This window comes from Leptodactylus fuscus, chromosome 4, assembly GCF_031893055.1.
Source record: "Leptodactylus fuscus isolate aLepFus1 chromosome 4, aLepFus1.hap2, whole genome shotgun sequence".
NCBI lineage: Eukaryota > Metazoa > Chordata > Amphibia > Anura > Leptodactylidae > Leptodactylus > Leptodactylus fuscus.
In genome coordinates this window covers 51,790,188-51,805,434 of record NC_134268.1, presented here as the reverse complement: position 1 = coordinate 51,805,434, position 15,247 = coordinate 51,790,188, and the positions used below count along the sequence as shown (strand labels likewise).

Here is a 15,247-nt window from a genome sequence, read left to right as displayed (position 1 = left end):
GCAACTCCCCCCTCCCTCTCCTGATAATACTCATCTATGGATGAGCTGTGTGAGCAGAGGGAGGGGGCGTTCCTCCCTGCTCCACAGTACAGCGCGATAGCCAGGGACGCCCTTCTGCCCAGCAGCGCCTAAGTGTCAGAAACGCCCTTCTGACTGTAAAGTGCTACAGTACCAATAACGATTTACCCGGGCCACAGATCGGGAAAACCGACAGTGCGCTGAATTCAGCGCACTGTCAACTTTCCAGCAGTATATAGAACTGCCTGTGCCCGATTTGATGAAAGGTCCTCTTTAATTGTTATGCCCCTATAAATTTATATTATGGAATCTGACTTTTATATCTTATGCAAATATAACATTTATGATTGTTAGAAAGTGGTATGTTTTGAAAAACATTGTCCAAGCTGTTCTAATATCTACAATAAAGTATTTACTTTACTTTTCTGCATGACTCAGTCAGTTACAGGCATTCAGCTTATAAGCAATACAGGAATCCAGAGGTTTTCATGAAGATCAGCTTTATTTTAAAGAAACACATACAATGAATACAAATTTTTACAAAATATTTCCTTCCTTGAAAGTTTCAGGCAATTAAGATAAAGCTATTCAAGCTATTTCGGATAGTCTCTCACTTAGAAACTGAGAATACTGATTATGTAGCCTGTAAATGTTACCAGGCCAAATGGAGGGGGGGAAAAAAAAATGCATTTTGCTGATTTTATTTTTGTACTCATGTCTGGTGCATCCCTCCTATTAGTGTCCAGCAATAGTCCACTAGCATTGATGGATCCCAGTAGCCTTGAGCACACTTTTCCAATCATGCTAGCCCTTCCCAACTAACTCAGCCTACCCCTCTACTCCATTATACTTACTTCTCCTCCTGTTCAGGCATCCTTCAGCTCCGTCTCCTTTGTGATTCTGCCCGCAGCACGCTGTAGTCCCAGCACTGTGCTGTAGCCTTCACTCCATCTCTACTGCACAGGCAGCTACTTCTGGCTCCCACTCTTGGGCAGTAGAGATGGAGTGTCAGCTTCAGCGCAAAGTCGAGACTCCGGCTCTTTTTCACACGTGTGGGCAGGGATATCAGCAAATATACATTTTCTGTTTAATTATTAAATTTAGAAAGTAGGTGGGGAGAGGGTGTATAGATTAGTGTAGGATTTTAAATTTTACCCCAGCCCTCCCCTTTAAGTCACCTTGGTGGCTTCAAAAGACAGACCTTTGTACAAAGAGATAGCAAATGCCATTCTTGAAGCCAGTAACTCTGCGTTTGCTTTTGACAAACACAAAACCTGGACCAAGTCATTCAGTTCTGGCTGTGTTATAAGAGGAGGCTCACCAGACATATATGGCTCTAAGTCTGAATCAGCATTGTTCCCCACCTCTACCAAATGGACTGCAACATCATCTGCAACTCTACCATGCAGCCCATTTTCTTCACGTGCCTGCTCATTGTGCATCTTGTGCTTCTGTAGGCATCACCCAAAGTCTTCATTTCTGCAACTTATTTTCCAGGCACTTACCTAAGAAGGGGGAGAAAAAAATAAAATATAATAAGTATCACAATAAGACAACAGGGCCATGTTTAATTCTAGCAATGCAAGTGCTCACTCCTCAGATATATAAAGTGTCAACATTTACCAGTCAGATGGGTAAACGGCATATATGAATCATCATTGAGTGAGAAGGCTGTAAACCAAATCAATGCTGCAAACATTAAAAGGGTATTCCAATCAGAGCAAGTTACCCTTATTGAGGCACAGGGCCCACCACAGCTGAAACCTACACCGAGCAAGAGTTTGGAATAGAGTGGGCAGACGGTATGTGCTCCATTAACTTCAAAGGAGCGCCTGAAAATACCCAAAACACTGCACATGCCCATTCAATAGAGCACCATGCATCGGCTATCCTGCCACTGCATTCAAAACTGGGGTGCAAAGCAGTCCAGTACTCAGTCAGTGACGGCCCCAGCAGTCATGTTCACATTTCTCTTAAACCATTGTATTATGGTCAGAGCTTCAGTATTGTACCTTTATAGGCAGGTTGTTTGGTGGATTAGGATATATTCTCCATAGAATTTCCCTACAAGGATTATTTCTATGATATAATCTCTCTGCATGCAGAGTACACAATGGACCCTGTTCAGTACTGCATAGAGTATGTGAGCCCTAATATATGGTAGAGGTACAGGAACCACCATTGGAAGACGACATTCTTTCAATTACACAACTTTACAAACATACTGAACCACTTCTGGTACCCATACTACACACAGGACCAGATGTAGTTTGCTCCATGCTCTGAGGCCTGGTTCACATCTGCGTTTGGGCCATTCCATTCCCCTATCCGCATTAAATATGTGGAGAGAAAAGTCCTGCAAGCAGCAATTCTCACTCAAATTTTTGTGTGTGTGGAAATCACATGGACCCTATTATAGTCTATGGTGTCTGTAGGTTTCCATAGGTAACCGCTTTTTTTTTTTTTTATGTGGAAAGGTTTTCCGTTCAGGGGTCCCCAAGCAGACTCCTCATATGGAAACCTGAACGCAGATGTGAACTGGGCCAAAGTGGCCTGACATCACTCCCATGGAGCTGCAGTACATAGGGCACACAGCAAATTGCTTGCAGTCCTGTGTTGTGCGTAGTACAAGTGCGGAGAAGCAGCTGCTGAGCCAATACCCAATAAAATCCATAATTCTAAACCATTCCCAACATCTTCTAGAAGTAAAAAGTATATTGACTTACGTGAATGCTGAAGTCTTCTGTCACCATGGAAGTCCACTGTAAAAAACATACAAAGTGAGAAGTTAATAAAACTGAGGGCTTTAAGAGTAAAGAATCTATCCCTCTCCAAAAATAATCCACATTCTTGTATAATAGACATTCCAAATGGATTCAATGCTTATTTGTGTAGTGGGATTTCTACCCAGGAGCATGCTGGCATCAGTTCTTATAAAGCATCACCACAGATTATATCTGATGGGTAAACGGCATATACAGAATCATCATTACCAGCAGTAAAATATACTAAACGAGTAGCCAAACACAATGTATAACCCAGGAAGTAGCGCCCAACCTGAGACAAGTGTAGTAACCATACCCCGACCAGGACTATGAGGAAGTGGAGGCAAACAATGTCATCAGGGAGAGTGCTAGAAAACCCAGGAGGAATGGATATAGAAATATATTGGAAAGTTGTATAACTTATGGACAATTCCTTTCACTTCAAAATCCTGGCGTGATGCTGCAGCTTTGCCCATGTTCTGTGCGTATTCTGGTGACTACACACTACTGTAGAATTTGTTACAGCATACACTATACAATATACCCTTAGCAGCCTATAGTGCCTTATATGTTCACAAATCAGGCACCTGTGTATATTTACTGACCAAGTGTCAACCATGATGAATGGCCTAAGGTTACAAAGTGACCCCTGCATGGTGTCCAGGCACAGCGACTCTACAGGGATATCGATTAAGCGTCATCATGCTCTAAAGTAACTATCCCTGGAGACATCTTAGCTCTATAAACACATCTACAGATTCACCAGTAAAGAAACATCAGGTCAGAGTCACCTACAGAATAAAGACCAAAGTCTGACCAAATGACCTTTAAGACGACCAATTTATTATCTAGAAGACTCCAAGTGTCAGACATGATTTATGAAGACATCAGGGAGAATGTGGTTTTCAAGCAGGAACTATTGATCAGAAAATCTTACATTTAGAAAACTAAGTGATGACTGGTCAAGTAAATGTCTATATCAGGGCCAAGACAGCAAGGTCACACCACTAGGGCCACGTGTATTGTGCCTCCCTGTGACAGAACCATGAACCCAACATTAGGCACATGGCCGGTAGAAGTTGCACTAAGGTCATAGATCAAGATATCTTTGATGCCAAGTATTGTTATAGTATAAAAGCTGCAACTTCTAACATTACAGGTCCCTTTATTTCTATAATTATTAGAGAGACTTCTGCCATATCCTCATAGGTTTCTGAGCAGTCGGCAGGCCTTAGAGGAGGAATTACATGCCTGGCCATAGATCTCGCTCTAGGTATTGCATTGTGAAGAATCCAAGGAATAAACCGTCTGCAGATGGAAAATCCTCACTGCTACTTGCCTTTGGCACAGATTTTGTATTGTGTAAATGTGAGGTTGTAAATCTCTTCCACTTTACTGCCGCCATAATATGGTTTTCTGTATAAAAATCCACAGCGGTATATATATATAAATATGTGTTATACACACACATCAGCTGTACAACCGTCATATACTGATTACTAACGCTGAAAACTAGCAGTGATTTAAAACAATACATTCTGTAATATAATATAAGATATTACACATACACCCTCCCTACAGTATACAGCTAGCTACACCCAGAAATCCCCCGGATCGCAGCCACCACGTGCACACAAGCCCCATAATGGTGACCGCAGCTCCAATCACGTCCTACCTGCTGCTCAGCTCAGCACGAAAGAGACCGGGCGAGGCCTCCCAGCTCCGCTTCTTATCACTACAACCATAGAGCTGCGTTCAGTCCAGAGCGACTATACTAATGCAACCATAGAGATGTTGGCGAACCAGAGCGTCTATTTCAGCGGCGGCCATCTTCGAAATGGGCAAAGCCGATACGGCGCTCTGCAGAGCATACACAAAATAATTCACTAATATTTAACATAAAGACATTTAAGCAACAGGTGTTCTTACTATACAGCGCCGCCCTACGTGCTTCAGTGGTTGAGTAACTCCAGCCGGTAATGGGGAAAAAAACGCAGCGGTAGCGGCTGTCGCCAGGCCCCTAAAGTCCCGAGCCCTGTGGCAGCCGCTACCCATGCTACCCTGGTAGTTACGACACTGGTATTATATACTCCACAGTAGGCTCCACAAAAAAGCGTCCTCCTTCTTCTTCTAACTGCAGGTGCTCATGACTTACGTCATTGTACCTGCATTGCTGCAGAGTGCACCGGCATCCATTTGCACACTCCGTTTCAGATTAGGCCCAAATGAATGGGCCTAGTCGGGAGGGAGTGTCTTCAGGCAGATGACGCGAGGCGAATCCGCCTGAAACGGCTCCCGGAAAAAAAGAACTGATTGGCTCCCATTAATCGCCTCAAAACCCTGACCACTCAGGAGCTTTTTCTGGGAGCTGTTTCTTCTGTCATCACATCACGCCTACACAGCCACTAGACGGAGTGCAGTGGCAAAGCAAGGAGCTGAGCTGTGACAGCTCCTTGCTTTAGCCGCGTATGTATTCAACTCAGATCTGCATCCTCCAGACGCAGATCTGAGTTGAAATAGGGATATACCTCCCTCCAACCGGGACCGCTGGACATGTCACCATGAATGTCCCACGGAAATCGGGACGTTTGGGAGGTATGAGAATCTCAGTTTCATGAAATGCCAAAACTAATTTTCTAGGTTGTACAAAACCAGAGATACAGCCATATGAAGGTGTATGGGACAGACATTACCTAGAAATACTTAGGGCATTGTTAGTGAGAACTTTACAGCCTGTATTCTAAAAGGAAGTTAGATATAGTAATAAAGTATACGGTGAAAATGTTCCCCAAACACCCCCTGATACAACAGCAAAAAAACAAACAAACAATGGGATCATGTGCGGTGGGCACTTCCGCTAGAAGGAAACACTGGAGCAGCAGGATTGCACCATGGTGGGAGACGCCAGAGCATCGGGGACAGGTGAGTATGGGGTTTTTTGAATTTTTTTTCAACCTTCTGTCACTGACAGATGAGTCCAGTATTAAGTAATGACCTTTCTATTGCTGCCCCTCGGTAATCTTTCTGTTGCAGTGAAGTTATATATTTTTGAAAGCATAAAAATGTCATATACAAAATATCCTAAGGGTCCATACACATGCTGGAAAATGGTGAGGAATTTGGTGTGGAATTTCTGCTAGCAGAAAAAGGAACCCATTGAAGAGAGGCGTTTTATTCAGCGCTGAAATTTCACACCAAATTTCTCACCATTTTCCTCCATGTGAATGGACCCTTAGCAAATTTGTCAATTCCACGTGGATTTTTGCCAATTCCATGTGGATTTTCCATCTCCCATTGACTGCGTTGGTTTTTTTCAGGCGGAATACGCCTGAAGGGCTAATTCACACAGGGACAAGGAAGTGGATTTTGACAGCAGATTTCACCTCATAATCCGCCTCCATAGGATGGTGGTCTATGTAGAGGGCTAGCTTTTTTTTTTCCGCTCGCGTTTTTTTCCGCTAGGGCAAAAAAGAAGCGACATGACCTTTCCTCAGGCATTTTCCACCTGAAAAAAGTAATAGAAGTCAATGGGAGGCAAAAAACACGCTTTTTTTTCCGCGCTTTTTTTTTTCAAAGAAACACGTCGCAGTTTTTTGCAACCCATTCACTTTACGGGTAGGGAAAACCGCCTGGCGTTTTACAAAAAAACGCTCCAAAAAAAAGCTCCAAAAAGCGCGGCAATTTGGAAGCGTTTTTTTTCAGGATCAAAATAAGCCACACGTAATTAATGTGTGAACTAGCCCGAATGAAGCTTTTTTTCTGTTAGCAGAAAAAATCCACTAACAGAAAAAAAAGCTAGAAAAACCCATGGAACTCTATGGGGAGCCGTTTTTTCCACATGGATTCTGACACGGATTCAGCGCCGAAATCCTCGCCAAAAAAAAATCTGTGTGAATGGACCCTATGTAGTCACAGTGCACAGCTTCAGTCTAGTCACTCTACCTGGGCATGACCGACATCTCTCATTTCTTCTTCCCACCCACATGGCTACTTTAGGTACATATGACTTTTTATGCTTTCAAATATTCATGACTTCGCTTTGGCGCAACAGAAATATTATAGTGGACACCAATGGAAAGGTAAGAACTTCATCCTGCATGTGATGGGGATAGTTTATGGTGGAAAAAACAGGTTTCCTTTAGTGATCCAACATCCTTTTAATTTTTGTTATTCTTGTATTCCTGGCGCTGTAACTTTATTATTTTCCTGTCTACATAGCTGATTGAAGGTTTACTTTGTTTGGAAAGTGATATATTTTTCTTTGGTACCATTGTGATACCCTTAGAATTTATTGATTAACTTTAATTCACTCGTTATGGGGACAAAAAACTGCTACCGGTATTACTGGATGATTGTTTGCACTATAAATTTTGCAATGCTGTTCGTGGAGCATATATAGTATGTTAGCCTGTTTTATCATTGTGGTAATATCCAATATTTGGAGGATTTTTATTGTATTATTAGTTTTTCTCCAAATACTTTTTTTGTTGTTGTTACAGAGCAATCTTCCAAGAACCATAACTTTTTATGTTTCCTATTTCCTTCTAGCCATGTGAGGACTTTATTTTTTTTGTAAAATAAGGGTAGCAGCACATGACCGTATTTCACCCGTGAAACTCTGTCTGTGTGTTAGCCAGATTTGAACTTTATGCTGGGAGTGGAACTCCTAGCAGTATTGTTATCTATGACTTTAGTAAACGGAGAAGTGCTCCGACCCCGGTGGAGATCCAAGGGACATGCGACATGAGATAGTCAGGACCTATAAGTATCTGGGTGTGCTCCTCAATAATAAACTAGACTGGGCTGATCACCTGGCGGTGCGGCACAGAAAGGGTCACAGCAGACTCTACCTGCTCAGGAGGCTGAGGGCCTTCAGAGTCCAGGGGACACTTCTTAAGGCCTTCTTCAACTCTGTGGTTGCTTCAGCCATCTTTTTCGGTGTGGCCTGCTGGGGGAGCAGTATATCAACCAGGGACAGAAATAGACTTGACAGGCTGATCAGGAGGGCCAGATCTGTCCTGGGGAGCCCCTTGGACCCAGTACAGGTGGTGGGTGACAGAAGGATACTGTCTGTGGTGACCTCCATGCGGGAGAACAAATCCCACCCCATGTATGGGACCTTGATGGGACTTGGCAGCACTGTAAGTGACCGTCTGCTTCACCCCAAGTGTGAGAAGGAGCTATCGCAGGTCCTTCCTTCCAACCGCGACCAGGCTGTATAATCTACATCAGTCCAAGCAAAGATCACTCCGCACAGAGAACTAATAACTAATAATGATTATGAAGTCTTCCTTCTTTCTTCTTCTGTTCCTTAGCTGCTATGGACTCCTAGTATATCTTCTCAGCATATGTGTGCCTACATCTGTAATATATTACTGTGTATTATCCTGTATCTGTATTACTATGCTGCTGTAACATGCTGAAATTTACAGACCCATAGTGTAATTGATACAAGACACTATGTCGCTGGTAATATATAGATGTCAGAGGAACCGCACACTAAATAACTATAAAGGATATGGGTGCTAGCAGTCAAGAGAGTCCTGCGACTCATGCACAATGTAAACAAATGCTGCTGCACACCGTAAATAGGTGAAAGGGTGAAACAAATTTTTATTTTTAGTACATTAATTTTTGGTACATTAGCGCCACGGATTGATTTGACAAGCATAAGGAGAGTACTAGATCAATAAATGAGCATAACGTTTCGGTCATTGTCGACCTTCATCAGATCAGATCTAGTATCCGTAAGGCAGAGTACGCAGCAGGGTCATGGCGTCATGACCCTGCTGTGAACTAGCCCTACGTGTGAACTAGCCCTAAGATCTCCCACTACACATGTAAGCAGACCTTATCAGTCATATCCATATTCTGAGCTATAGACATGTACCTCGTAGTAGAATCCATTCATGATACAACAACTTTCCAGCATAATCATTTATCATTTATTTATATTAAACCAATCGAAAACCCAGTCTGTTCTGGAAATGATAGAGTTAACTCAATTCACCTTTAGTAAATGTAGTTATACATAGTACCCTCTAAATCCACTTGTCAACAGCGTATACCTAGTGGGAAAATGTGTCCTGATACAGGATTTGTTTAACAACTTCAAAACAATAGAACATTTTTTTTCACATATTTCCTATAATGTTTGGCTCTAGCACAAATAAAAAAGAGAAACTCCCAGTGGCTGAGAATCACTTTCAATAAATGAGGACTATTGTCCGTGATCTGACAGCCCACTTAACATGACAAACTGTTTGCCCATTGTCACATGCATTTAGTGCAAATGTTTTCACTGAAAGAGCATAGCCTTCCAGCCAGGCATGACAACTCCATTCTCTTAAATAGACGAAATTCCTTAAAAGCATAATGTAAATAATGCCAAAAGCTTCTCAAGAAGATTTAACATAGCAGTAGAAGCCAAGGGAAGTGTGTCATGGACAAGCGGTATGGCACGTATAAACATGTGGACGCACACAATATTGAAATTTACACATAGATAGATTATTATTATATCACATCCTTTGCACAAGAAAAGCATACAGGTCACTATACAACACAATGAACATACTTTTTTTTTTTACAAGCAGAAATTTTTAAAAAATATTTTCTCTATGCACATAGCGTGTAGAGGCGAGATAGTTCACTAATCCGGAAATGTAATGAAAGATATACTGCAAGAATCGGTAAGACAGTGAAAGGTGCTCAATGTGTGCCCTGAGCATAAGGAAAATGGAGACTAAGACCTCCGGCACGTGGGCACATACAGTCCGGAGAACTGGGCTCAGAGGTGTAACTTGAGGGGGTGCAGTCGCACTGGGTCCAGGAGCCTTAGGGGGCCCATAAGTACTGGCATCAGTATTGAGATTGCAGCTTCCATCTGGCCCATAAACCAAGGAAATCCACATATTACCCTAACCACACTAAGGAGGATTCAACTCCTTATCATCCATAACCATCACTATTAAGAATTCACTGTAGGGAAGAGGTAGGGGGCCCCGGATAAAAGATTACACTGGGGCCCACAAGACTTTAGTTACACCACTGCCTGGACTCCTTGCATCATAGTGATCTATGATGTTAGGAGTCCCGGCCCCCCCATGTTTCTACTATCCTGTACTATATATAGTGTGGCCCATTAGACCCACATGGACTCAGGGATTCCTGGTATCTTAGATCATCAGCAAAATCTACACGCATTTCATGCAGATTTTGAATTCACCGCAGATTTCACCCTGGTGCGTTAATGGTATGTTCACAAAGTGGAAATTCATGTTGGAAAAATCTAAGCTAGAGTCTCAGTTTTTTGACCTGGTGTGGGTTACAGCACTGACATGTGTGTGTCTGCCTGCCACAGTTTCAGCACTGTTTTTAGTGCTGAAACTGCACCAAGATGGATCATACCATTTTATTCTTTCTGCAACGTGATTTACACAACAGTCTGGTCTCCCATAACAGAATGAGCATGCTTCGAAACTAGCATGTAAAGGTGTGGTGTAAAACCTACCTTTGTGAATGGTCACAAAGCTGTTTTAATAGCCTTTGCACCATGACCACAAGTGTCCTTTGGGCATTGCTTAGTTGTAATTTTTTTTATGTTTGCTGCACTGAACGCTCCACGACACTTCCCCTTTATTCTTGAGTAATGGCTGTAGCATCCATCCGCAACATCACTCAGGAGCAGAGGGAAGAATGGGGAGCATCAACTGTTGAGAATCCAGGAAACTTTACCCTTCTTGTGTAATAAAAACATGTGAATCTAACAGACAATCATTTTTAACACAAATATACAGAATTACTTTTATATTAGAAGTGCTCCATGTTAATGTTGCCTCTTTGATATATTTTCTAATCACATCTAGCTAGTATGAATAGATTAACCCTCCCATAGACGTATTTATGTGTCAGAAGATTTGTACTTTCATTCATTCATTCAGTTGCTGAATCTCTATAGTTCGGTAAGTTTTGTTCTTCACTTTGAGATGTCCTTTCAGGCAGAATGTGATTCATGCAGAAACTTCCAAATGCAGAAGATGAGAAGTGAATAAAAGCAAATTTTTCAGCACAGTGTAAAGTCCCAGCCTCAGCATGTTGGTCTTTGGATGTTCTCATCTTGGTCTAGGCCCTCTGATCCTGAAGCTTGATGGAGGAACTGCCCAGTGGCTCCGATATAAAGTCGAGATCTCATGGGCCATTTCTGGAAAAAAATACAAACTTTTAAAGCTTTTTGGTGTTTCTATTGATTTGGTGGTTACTCAGCAGCACTAGCAATGGAAAGAGCAACTTCCTATAATAAATCATCACTGCATATAAGTTCTTACATTGTCAGGTTGTTACATAGTCTAGTAAGTCAGTTATTAAAGAGGTTTTCAGGGTCCTTCCTTCTGTTCCCCACTGTCCGTCCCTTTGTGTCTTCCTGGTCTTGTGTGGGTGTGGAAGAACACTTGTTGCATTTTTTTTCCAGCTATGTTTTTCACTGAGTTTTTGCAGCATTTTCATCTAAATGTATCCCCCCCATATATACATAATTCTGCAAAAAAATAACAAGCTGAGATTTTACACAGCTTTTTTTCCACAGCAACATGTGGATGAGATGAAATGAAATCCCATTCACATTGTTGGAACTGTAAATGTGGGACCTTAGCCAATGGATGCATTCAGATGATCAGGTTGGGTGCAGTTAAAGCTATATAAAAACTGTATGTGCTTTTCGATGTGCTTGCATATTTTACAGGCAAAACACATTCATATCACGTGTTTAATCTGTAAAATAAAACATATCAAACTGCATTTTTTTCCAATGCTGTTTTCATGCACTTTTAACTACGCTCAGCCTGGCCATGCACTCTAAGGGAGGGTTCACACGGTGTAACGTGCTGCGTGATGTGGCACGTCTACGCCGCGGGAGCCTTTGCGGGCCGTACACGCTCCCATTGATTTAATCTGGAAACTAATTTTTCAATACCCTGTAAGGGTGGGTTCACATCTGCTCCCTGGTCTCCGCTTTCAGGTTTCCGTCTTCTCACGACAGCATACAGAAACCCGGCAGACAGTGTCCGCCCGTGAACGTTTTGTGGTCTCTGCGTTGAAACCATTTTTTTTTAACCGGACACAAAGTCCTGCATGTCTGACTTTGTGTTTGGTTAAAAAAAAAAAAAGGTTTTGCCACAGAGACCACAAAACGCTCACAGACGGACACTTTTGAAAAGTGACTGCCGGTTTCCGTCTCCTGTTCAGTTTCTTGGGCAGAAGACGGAAACCTGAAAGCGAAGACCGGGGCGCAGGTGTGAACCCGCCCTAAAAATTAATTTTCCTCTTTGTCCAAAAAATCATTATTAAATCGCACCAATACCGAGAATACAATGAACTCCCCTTGTATGACCTATCTTTAGGATAGGCCAGAAATATTTGATAGGTGGGGGTTATAGGATAGGATTAGCTGCTGTGTGTGTGTGTGTGTGTGTGTGTGTGTGTGTGTGTGTGTGTACGGAATAAAACTATCTCTAACTGTTATCTTACGATTTTATCACTTTTCCCCTCAGCAAGCCCCATCTCTGATTCTTAGCTTTCTACTAGCTGCTGTGTATCTCATAGACAACACATGGAGAAACAGGTTACTCTGCTCCCTAGTTTGTTTATACCTGCAGCAACACAAGGACATTCTGTACTGAACAGTATTGATGTAAACAAAGCACCTGGGCTAAGATAAAAAGCATATTAGTAGCTGCATCAACCTTTGTTTTTGCTTTTCTTCCAACCAGCAACTCCCCCATCCCTTATTCATATTCAAATGAGTTGACAGTCCATCTTGGGAGACTAAGATGGATTTAGCAGTGAATTCAGAATAAGTCAGTGAGTAATTTAGGAGAGAGAGGTTAAGGACGAATACGGCCAATAAGTAGAGTGGAGCATTTTCATATATTAACAAGTTTCTTATAATGTTGTTTTTGGATAATTCTACCATTTTATTAGTTTTTTTAAAAGAGAAAAAAATTGGTACAAAAGGCTGAAATGCTAAAAAAAACACCATGTTTTAACATACCCGATAGGTCGCTCATGGTTGAGGATTAGACGACTTGCAAATATTGACCTTCATGTCATAGATGCAAAATAATAAAACTTGAAACCTAATACTATTCCTTGTGGCATTGGATTTGAATAATCCAGAGTATAAAAGCTAATGGATTTCATATCTAGCATGTAAATATAATTGCTATACCTTGACAGGATGTAAGTATCCATCGCCACTGTGAAGAGTCCCTAGAAGGTCTGGACTGATATTGCCCGAGTTACTGGGAGTTGAAGACTGATGGCTGTGACTGTTCTCATCTTCTTCCTGAAGACTACGGGTAAGATGTGCAATGTAGGTGGTGGCAAGTATAAGAACATCCAATTTGGAGAGTTTTGTGTCTGGAGGCACAGACGGTAATGTCCTCTGTAGTTCTAGGAAAGCATGCCGCAGAGTTTGCACCCGGTTTCTCTCACGGGCAGCATTGGCAGCAGCTGGACGACCTCCCATGTTACTTCCTCCGGCCTTTGTTTCTTCTAATTTTCCTTTACCCAAAGAAAGTTGTGAACCTTTCTCAGAGCCCCCCGGAGATTCTTCTCTGCTGTGCACAAGGTTGGTCACCAGAGGGCGCTGGACTTTCTCCACCATAGCCACACTGAATACTGCAAGGATCAAGATATAGAAAAGTTATTAGTTGTTACTACATGAGGAATAGGATAGATAGATAGATAGATAGATAGATAGATAGATAGATAGATAGATAGATAGATAGATAGGTGATAGATAGATAGATAGATAGATAGATAGATAGATACAAGAAGATAGATAGATACATAGATAGATAGGTGATAGATAAATAAATAGATAGATAGATAGATAGATAGATACAAGAAGATAGATAGATAGATAGATAGATAGATAGATAGATAGATAGATAGATAGATAGATAGATAGGTGATAGATAGACAGAAGAAGATAGATAGATAGATAGATAGATAGATAGATAGATAGATACAAGAAGATTGATAGATAGATAGATAGATAGATAGATAGATAGATAGATAGATAGATAGATATGAGAGAGATAGATAGATAGATACAAGAAGATAGATAGATAGATAGATAATATAATCTGCAATTCCCAATAATACCTTTGCCTGTATACAATGATAGGTGTGAAGTTGTATAAACATTTTAATGTAATATATTCTTTTTTTTATTTCCTATTGTATATCTCACTACATCACTTTCTGCCTGGATGTTTTATGTGTAACATTACATGAATTAACCAGTGATCTGCTGATCTGTACCAATAATTATTATTGAGTGTTATTGGACTTTATAGTTGCAGACTTTTTTAGCCTATTTATGTGAGGACATCTACCAAAAAGCCACAATTCTACTAAAAGTCAGAAGTAACAAGAGCAGAATTCCAGTTTCGTGGATCTTTCACCGTCACATTTACACCAGATGTATCACTGGCAGATTAACTCTTATATCATTTTTTTCAGAACACAATTGAAGAAGAAAGATGTAACAAGACGCCAATGGGAAAGCTCAGAGACCTTCTGACAACCTGATGAAATGTGTATATACCTAGCAGAAACTGTTTATTCTAATCTGATATTATCATGGTCATAAACCTCAGGCATTTCTATGTAAAACACTGTCACGCGGACAATGATCAAATAGAGGGGGATAATAGAAATTAGAGATGTGTAAAAAAGACATTTTTATATAGCCCAGAACACCATATTTATGTTATGAATGATGGGGCCCAATAGCTACACCAGCAGCAGTGCTATAAGTGGTACAGGGTGGGCAGGAGCCCCTTATAAAAATTTTGAAATGCAGCCCAGGAACTGAAAGTTAGGCTGTATTCACACCAAGGTCAAAAATGGCAAAAAAAAAAAACCCGAACATGGCGCAGATTTTCTCATACAAAGCAGACCCAGTTTAAAATTGTGTAAACTTATTTAAAGATTAAGTCAGAATTTTGGGCCACAAGCAATGGAGACAAACTTTTAGTGAAATGAAGTTAGATTTTTTTTTTTGCCACAATGTAGACAGATTTTTAGACGCTTCGGAAAAATGAGCCAGAATTTTGATGCATGAGAAAGTGTGCCAGAATTTTGGCGTGTCGGACAGTGAGACAGATTTATGATGGTCAGGAAAACAGATTTATAAATATGTCTAAAAATACGAACAGGATTCATAGTTTTAGACAGTGCAAAGTTCGACAGTATTAATACACATGCCCCAATGTGTCCATTCACGTGTCTGGTTTTCTGACAGTCCGTTCTAACAGACCATCAGAAAACAGAACATGTCCTACATCTGTCCATTTTCAATAGACTCAGGCAGGGCTCACACTACTGTCGGATTCTGTTATGAAGGTGTCCGAAAATGCACCCCTATCGTAACTGACATTAATGGACACTGACTGATG

General features: G+C 41.2%; 1 protein-coding gene across 1 annotated transcript; it reads right to left on the bottom strand.

The window, feature by feature from the left end:
• Positions 1 to 10,872: 10,872 nt before the first annotated feature.
• Positions 10,873 to 13,446, bottom strand: TCF24 (transcription factor 24). The gene is made up of 2 exons (XM_075270478.1): positions 13,009 to 13,446; positions 10,873 to 10,986 (listed from the first exon to the last, which is right to left on the bottom strand). The coding sequence occupies exons 1-2, from the start codon at positions 13,444 to 13,446 to the stop codon at positions 10,873 to 10,875; spliced, it is 552 nt and encodes a 183-aa protein (XP_075126579.1).
• Between the last annotated feature and the right edge of the window lie 1,801 nt (positions 13,447 to 15,247).